At 35.6% G+C, this 8,698-nt stretch overlaps 1 protein-coding gene and 1 long non-coding RNA gene across 2 annotated transcripts; one reads left to right on the top strand and one right to left on the bottom strand.

The window, feature by feature from the left end:
• Positions 1-1,958: 1,958 nt before the first annotated feature.
• On the bottom strand, positions 1,959-3,303 carry LOC104706269 (uncharacterized). Its single transcript, XR_754429.3, has 2 exons — positions 2,976-3,303; positions 1,959-2,865 (listed from the first exon to the last, which is right to left on the bottom strand). It is a non-coding gene; the product is annotated as an uncharacterized LOC104706269 (long non-coding RNA).
• A 2,325-nt stretch (positions 3,304-5,628) lies between these two features.
• Positions 5,629-7,656, top strand: LOC104706270 (phenylacetaldehyde reductase). Its single transcript, XM_010422446.3, has 6 exons — positions 5,629-5,974; positions 6,226-6,395; positions 6,479-6,670; positions 6,811-6,973; positions 7,072-7,258; positions 7,342-7,656. Exons 1-6 carry the CDS (start codon positions 5,851-5,853, stop codon positions 7,484-7,486), a joined length of 981 nt encoding a protein of 326 aa, XP_010420748.1. The 5' UTR covers positions 5,629-5,850; the 3' UTR covers positions 7,487-7,656.
• The last annotated feature ends 1,042 nt before the right edge of the window (positions 7,657-8,698 follow it).

Below are 8,698 nucleotides of genomic sequence, written 5' to 3' on the forward strand. Positions count from 1 at the left end.
AATAGATATGGAGAAATCGGGTCCCCTTGACGGATTCCCCGTGTTGGCCTAATCCGTCTCTTGGGATCCCCATTGATCAAAATGCGGTAGGAGATGGAAGTAATGCATTGCATTATCCAACCCACCCATTTTTGATCAAACCCCATTTTTTCCATCAAAGCTCTTAGGAAATTCCATTCCACCCTATCATAAGCTTTACTCATATCCGTTTTAATTGCCATAAATTTCTTTCGGTTGGCATGGTTGGAACGGAGGGCATGAAAATTTTCTTGAGCAATGAGGATATTATCTATGATTAATCTTCCTGACACAAAGGCAGATTGGGTCTCAGATATAAGTTCCGGCAAAAACCTCTTGAGTTGTAAACTCAAAATTTTTTAGATCACCTTATAGCTCACGTTACAGAGGCTAATAGGGCAAAATTTTGACATTTCACGAGGTCATTCTCCTTTCGGGATTAAACATATATTTGTTTCATTTAGCTTGCTATCAAAGATTCCTGAGCTAAAGAAGTTCTTCACCATCTTAAGGAGATCGCCTTTTATGGTTTCCCAAAATTTTTGGACGAACAAAGCAGTCATCTCATCCGGTCCTGGAACCTTTCTCGGATTCAGAGAGAACAAAGCTCGTTTGACCTCCTCTTCTGAGATCTCTTTTGTGAGATGCTCGTTCATGGCAGGTGTGACCAATGTAGGAACATCCTTTATGGCCAATGTAGGGTCTCTCGCATTCGAGGAAGAAAAGAGATTGTCAAAATACTCCACCGCTACTTTTTCAATTCCTTCTTCTGTATCAACCCAAACTCCAAGTTGATTAAGGATGCCAATGATCTTGTTCCTTGCCCTTCTTTGTTTTGTGGAAGCGTGGAAGAATTTTGTATTTTTATCTCCTTCTGCAAGCCAAAGTTCTCTGCTTTTTTGGTGCCAATATGCTTCCTCTTCTCTATAAGCTTCGCAGATACGCCATTTTAAGTTGAGGAGAGTTTCTGACGATGCTTGATCATCGTCATATGTCTCATCAATCTTTTCTTGGAGTTCTTTATAAGCTTTTCTGAGTTTGTTTGATTATTTTTCTTCCAGATGGAGATTGCTCTTTTACAATTTTGGATTTTTTTCGAGATGGATCGTTCGACAGAGTTGTCATCTCCTCTCCATCCATCTACCACTGCCTCTTTGAGGCCTGACTTATCTATCCAACGCTTGTCAAACATAAACCTCCTCAAAAAAAAATTTGGACGTGTTAGAATTGATGCAAGGTGGGGACGATGGTCCGAACCCCACATCTTCATATACTCCACATTAGTGTAGGAAAGAAAATATATTATGCCACTCTTCATTTCACATGGCTCTAACCAAGCGACAACAAATTTTACCATTTGACCTTTGACCAATACATGAAAATTGATTTCCTTGGTAGGGAAAATCAATTAGCCCACATGAATCAATCATAGCACGGAAAGGTAGAAAGGAGGCTTCCGATCTTTTTTTTTCCTCCCCTTTTCTCGTGATTTCCAGTTATTTCATTGAAATCACCAATAATAAACCACGACTCTGACCGGGTTACTCCAATCCGCATTAACCTTTCCCACGCATACTCGCGGTTTGCAGGAACAGGGTCGCCGTAAATAAATGTCAAATAGACCTTGTTTCCGTTAATAATAGTTTCGATATCGATTAACCAGTCATCTAGCAACAGAAACTTAACCGGAAAATCATTCGAATAAAATAAAGCTAAACCGCCACTAGTGTCCTCAGGCTCAACAGTTTGAAGGTTGTCGAATCCTAAATCCACTTGCACATCTTGCAGATAAAACTTGTTATTTTTAGTTTCCTGACGAATACATCTGATACATTTCGCGCAGTCGACGGCGAGTTACTTTAGCTCCCGCCCCTTGACAGTACCATGCTAGATTCCTCATTTTTTGTTTCCGGAGGGAGAGTAAAAGACCACCGTACTAATTTTTGAACAAATTTTTAATAATCTCTTCTTCTCGAAGGAAAATGTAAAAGAACAAGGTTGGCCCTTTACATTGAGGCTTAACCTGATGAAATGTGTAATTGAATTGAAATTCAAATCCATAGGATACATTTTGGCCCAAACCCAAGCCCATAAGATGAAACTTCTAGGTTTTGTGGTTGTTGATTTCGAGAAACTTATCGGGACGTCAACGTCGTCATCGGAGATGGAGGCTCGGCAATAGCCGGAAAAGACATGACAGGCGGCAGACGTCAATCGTCTTTGTTGTCAGATCTGGGGTATTGATGAAACGTTTCCAAGAAAATTTCTTCCACCAATAAAAGCGAGAAGGAGAACAGCGGACCTTTAGATCTAGAGACGCTCTCGGAGGTCGGAGTAGCATCATATGGCGTTGGCTGATGGTGGAGGGGAATGAAAGTTGGCGAGATTGAAAATAACCTTTGGAATAAGACCGAGAACGTCTCTGCACCGCCGCCATATAGAACAACAACCAGGTCTATGTCGGAGGAGCCGGCACGCTGGAACCACTCACGAACTTGGCCGACTGCCACCAGATTTGTCTTCTCCAAACGGTCACCATGGTCAGAACAGGAAGACAGGACCGAGATCAGAATATCCATCAGGGAAGGGAGGCAAGAGGGAGAGTCAAATCCTCGGCAACGTCGTGCAAAGCCCTGGGAACCAACATACAGCTCTGGAATCCTACTGTTCCTCACGAAAAATGTGGATCTGAGCAGCCTTCCACCCACCATCGAGACGGAGTAGCCGTGGGTTAATGTCATCCGTGGGAAGATGTGCAAAATCTGCCATGAGAACATAGAGTTGGTTCGGTAACCGAGATTAATTTGAATGCCGACATGACATCGACAAATCTTTAACCAGGAACGGCTGCACATAGCAGGAAGTAATTGCACAAGGGAAATAGAATTATCATTAGATCCCAGATCTAGAGTTGCAATCAAAAGCATGAGATGTAAAGAAACGGTCGATGAACTTACCATAAAAGCTAGAAAGTTTCTCATTTCTTTCTAGCTTTTCTCCAAAGTTATGATCCACAAAAGCTAGAAGCTTTCATTCAATCTTATCTAGTAGTTGCTGCTAGTGATGGAGGCAACATAACTATGTGGGTCAATTGATTCTGGTGAATTTTTAAAATTAGCTAAAATTTTAGGAAAAAAAAATCAAATTAACCCCTATAAAATAGTATAATTGATCCTTATAAAAATTTTAAATAGCATAATTAACCCCAATAAATTGTTTTTGACCCTGATGTGCTAATTTTCTAGCTCCACCACTGGTTGCTGCAGCACATTGAAATCCACATATGCATTTTGCGATTGCACATTATCACATATGGCACCGTTGGAAGGCTAGGCGTGTAACTTTTTTTTTGGTAAAATCTAGGCGTGTTACTTATCATCAAGTTTTGCCCAATTTTATGCTTCTATTTCGAAGAGACCAAATTCCAAAATCAAAGTAACAAAGTATTTTAGTTGTGTCATATAAGTCTACTAATACATATAGCATATGGTAACAGTTTCTTTATCAGATTATTGTAAAGAAATAAATATAAAAACGTTTTTCGGAAAGATCCACCTTAAAGTTGTCAAATATTATACTATTATTATGTTTTGAATCCACTCTACGCGTGAGTTTATTTGATATATTATGATACTTACGTGTAAGTTTATTTGATATATTTTGATAAAAATTATATATGATTGATTACGATAATAAAATATTATCTCATAAAAAAAATAAAATTAGTACTAAAGAGAAAAATTAAATTTCAGATACACAATTTTAAAAAATATAAAAATCAGTTGTGTTATAAAATCAAATCTGATATAAAAAATCATAAATTTAACTTGACGTCCAGGTGAGGCAAATCAAACTGATGACCTCACGTATCCTAAACCATTTTCTTTGACCACCAGAAAAGCGATACAATTTTATAATCATGAATTTAACTCGTTTTCATATTTAATTCATTGCTACCACCTATGTTTTCGTGTTTTTTATTAAATGTTTTCTTATTCTTCATATTATTTCTTGTCATTTTCATTGTCAAATTTTGTGTTAATTGTCATCGTAACTTTTACCGTTTGGTTCTTCGTTATACTCTTTTTCTTCTTCTTCCTCGTCAACTTCTTCACATTCTTCCACTGAAAAACCTTTTTATAAACTACCACACAACTTGTTAACCCATCAAACTCCAAGAACCAAAATCATTTATTTTCTCATAAAATTTGTGAAATTCATGATTACTAGCATAGTCAACACATGCACCCAATTATTGACAATTTTATCCATATACTTATTTGGTTTTAGATCCACGCGTTTAGAAACTTCTCAAACCAAAATTCTTACTTGGTTTATAATATTTTAAAAACATAATAAAATACACTAATAATTATTTATTTAATATGAATCATATGATAAATATATAAATATGAGTACACTATAAGAACATATTAATTATAAATAAATAATATCAATTATATTATATCATCAAATAATCTCAACCGTATCATATTATCAAATAACCGTAACCATATATAACAGTAACCGCTTGAACCGTAACCGTATTTAAACGTTTGTTAAACGGTTCTGGTTAAGGTTACAATAATTTCTAACCATAACCGATGGTTAATAAACCTTAACCGTGACAACCGTAACCCTGGTCATGCCTATGTATAGCTAATTAAACATGTGTGTTTGTCTTCCATATTTCTTCTTTAAACCACAAAGTTTGACTCAAACATCAAATTAAGGTCTTGCGATGTCAATCCTTCTTCCTTAGACCCAAAAATAAAAAAATTAATGAAAGAATATCAACTCATCTATAAAATCATACACAAAAATATGTTTTACAGCTCATAAGAAATAAAAAGCACAAATGTAGATAAATAAGATAATTTATGTTTTACATCAATATTTATAATATTTTAAACTTTGAAAAAGTTTCGAAATATAAAATTTGAACCTTTTAAAAAGTTTCGAAATATAAAATTTGAACCTTTTAAAAAGTTTCAATATTTATAATAGTTTAAACTTTTAAATTTTAAAAAGTATATATATTATAATATTTAAAAACTTTTAAAAGTTTCAATAGTTTCAATATTTGAAATTTTTTAAAGTTTTAGTTTGATCAAATAAAAAACCAGATCAAACCGAATATAAAACTTTTGAACTTGGACGCCTGATAAATTAAGCTTTCCTGCTCATTCGTTGTTGGTAGCATATTAATCTTATTTATAATGGTTTTGAACTATTGTCTAAAAAATTTATAGCCGATGTGGGATATTGTACATAGTTCTTTTATTTCCATAAATTTAAAATTTTCCTTTTTCTAAAAAAATCTGGAAATTTAAAAAAAATGTTAATGAATGACATGTTAAATCCTGAGAGGTTGTTTAAAATAATTGTTAACATAGAAAATTTTAGAAATTGTATACAATGTTAATAAGTTATATGTCAAATCGCGATAGATTGTTTAAAATCCTATGTGAACGCCTTTCGGAGTTTATAGCTTGTACTTTTTATTAGTATAGATTTTTACAGAGATGATTATATTTTTTTATATTTTATATTTTATTTTGGACAACACATAGGATTATGATTATAATTATTAGTTTGTGAGGAATGTTTAAGTGAAATTGAATTTGGTAACCGACAAGTCTTCATTCGCCACCTAACCATTAATGCCGACCACAAAAAATGCAAATAAAAATCATCAGTAAAGAGGAAGGAAATCACGTAAAGCTTATAAAATAGGAACCCAAGCAAACACCAAATAAAGGAAAAGACTTAATTTGGCCCCCCTCCGCCTCTTACACAGAAACGCACACACAAATCGTGATTTCGAGAACAATGGCGAACAGTGGTGAAGGTAAAGTGGTGTGTGTTACAGGAGCATCTGGTTACATCGCCTCGTGGCTTGTCAAGTTCCTCCTCAGCCGTGGCTACACCGTTAAGGCTTCCGTCCGAGACCCCAGTTCCGTACCCTCTCTCTCTCCTTCTCTTTCTCGTATCTTTAATCTCCCTCACATTTTATTCGCTAAAGGGTTCCTTAATTTGGATTCTGATTGTACTAGTGTGAATCTTCTCTCTTGTTTAATCAAAGCTACGATCTTAAAAATTGATGCTTTTTATATATCAAGAAGGCAAGAATGGTCCTTTGATTTCTTATCTATCTGCATGCACAAATCCTAGTAGTAATAGTTTGTTGATTCACAATATCTTTAGGTGATCCGAAGAAGACGCAACACTTAGTCTCATTGGAAGGTGCAAAGGAGAGACTCCACTTGTTCAAAGCAGATCTTTTGGTTGAAGGATCTTTCGACTCTGCTATTGATGGCTGCCAAGGAGTTTTCCACACTGCTTCCCCTTTTTATCATGATGTCAAAGACCCACAGGTTCTTTATATTATCTTCATACTTGCTTGCTTTTTATTTTGTGGGTTGATTTGAATCTTAACTTTTGTATCCCCTTATTTCAGGTTGAACTTATTGATCCTGCTGTCAAGGGGACACTTAACGTTTTGAATTCATGCGCCAAAGCATCTTCGGTTAAAAGGGTTGTTGTTACCTCCTCCATGGCAGCTGTTACTTTAAACGGTAAACCACGCACGCCTGATGTAACTGTCGATGAAACTTGGTTCTCCACTCCTGAGCTTTGTGAGGCCTCTAAGGTGTGTTGAAACTTTGAGCCATGATGACTCATATTCGATTATTCTTGTCATCTACTATCTCCCTTCATTGTCCTGTATTTGTTAGGCTCTTCAAGTTCAAAACTAAATATGTTTCTGCTTTTTATACTGGCTGGAATCAGATGTGGTATGTTCTATCCAAGACCTTGGCGGAAGATGCTGCTTGGAAACTCGCTAAAGAGAAAGGATTAGAAATCGTTACTATTAACCCTGCAATGGTGATCGGTCCTCTCTTACAGCCGACTCTGAACACGAGTGCTGCTGCTATACTCAACTTAATTAATGGTAAACATAAACACTTCCTCTTTCAACTGGTTCTCATGACCCTTTTTATCAAATGTTAAGAGAACCAAATTATCGAGTTCATGTCTTTATATAAGCAGGTGCAAAGACCTTTCCCAACGCGAGTTTCGGATGGGTTAATGTTAAGGACGTAGCCAATGCGCACATCCAAGCATTTGAGGTCCCTTCAGCTAACGGACGTTACTGTATGGTCGAGAGAGTCGCTCACTACTCCGAGCTTGTTAGCATTCTGCATGAGCTTTACCCAAATGTCCCACTCCCTGAAAGGTAAAGCATTTCTAAATTATATTAACCGGTCCAGTCCTGGTCGTCTCTGGTTTCTAATAGGCTTTTGTCTCATATATGCGCAGGTGTGTGGATGAGAATCCGCACGCGTCGACATATCAAGTGTCCAAGGAGAAAATAAAGAGCCTTGGCATAGACTACGTGCCCTTGAAGGTTAGCATCAAGGAGACCGTGGAGTCCTTGAAGGAGAAAGGTTTCGTGCACTTTTGAGAAAACATGTGAGCCATTGGATTCAATCCAAATTAGATAAAGTATTTGGAACACTACCAAAAAAATTATAATATTTGGAGCATGTCAACGAACCTTCAAGGGGAGATTAGTATGCTCTTAGTTCTCGTACCTTATTGTTGGTTCCATGAAATAAGATACTTTTCCGTTTATTTGTTGTTCGGTGTGATATCAAATGAGAATTGAAGTAACGTAAGCAGCTTTAAAAAAAACTTCAAATATTGTACCATAGCTTTTCAAAAGGAGTTTATTTAGTCAAATTGAAATTGGTAACCAACAAAAAGTCTCAATTGGCTACCTAACGATTATTGCCGACCACGCAAAAAGGCAAATAAAATCATCATCGGACATGTGAAAGGGGAAAAAAAGAAATCACGTTGATAAATACTTCATCTGTTTCACAAAGACTTGCCATGATCTTTTGATGATCGTCCAACCATCAACAGCAACAAGAAAAATACACTATTATGGGATTAAAAACTGTCGCCGGAACAGTTAAAATAGTTGCCGGAATGAATGACAATAAGTCGTAACTGTTGCTGGAATATTAAGCGATCAGTTATTGTTCCGAAAACAGTCGATGCGTCTTTTTTTATAAACACCATCATCATTACTTTCTACAATTTTGTGTTTAAAGTAACAAAAATACACTGATTTTTTTTGTTGCTATCGTTGGTTCAGTGATCATCAAAAGAACAGGGTCAATGTCATTTTAGAGTTTTATTTTTGTTTCACATAAAGTGTTACTTTACATTTCTAATGCATCATTTTATATTTCCAATGCATTTCTTACATTAGATTTCATAATTTTACCTTTAATCTATGACTAAATTAACCCACTAAACATTTATTAAATAAGAGCATATATGTATATGTTAATGTTTTCTTAATTTGTGTGAAATGTGTCAAAATGACACTCTTTGTGAAACAAGAGGAATACTAACTAGTATTTGATAGGCAAAAGAAGGTTCAATATCCTTAATTATCCGTTTAGTTATGTATTTGGTTTGTTTATTCGGTTTAGCAAACACATTACATGTAACATTTTTCTCTATTAGTGAGAACTAATCAACCAAAAATAACAAGTGTCATCATCATCATCATGATCTCTTTCCATCATCAGATCCCTATTCTCCCAGATGATCTTTCTTCCTTCGTGATATAATTATATTTTTTCAATGAGGATCAGAGATT

The sequence above is a fragment of the Camelina sativa genome, chromosome 8, assembly GCF_030686135.1.
Source record: "Camelina sativa cultivar CO46 ecotype springtype chromosome 8, ASM3068613v1".
NCBI classification, from domain to species: Eukaryota; Viridiplantae; Streptophyta; class Magnoliopsida; order Brassicales; family Brassicaceae; genus Camelina; species Camelina sativa.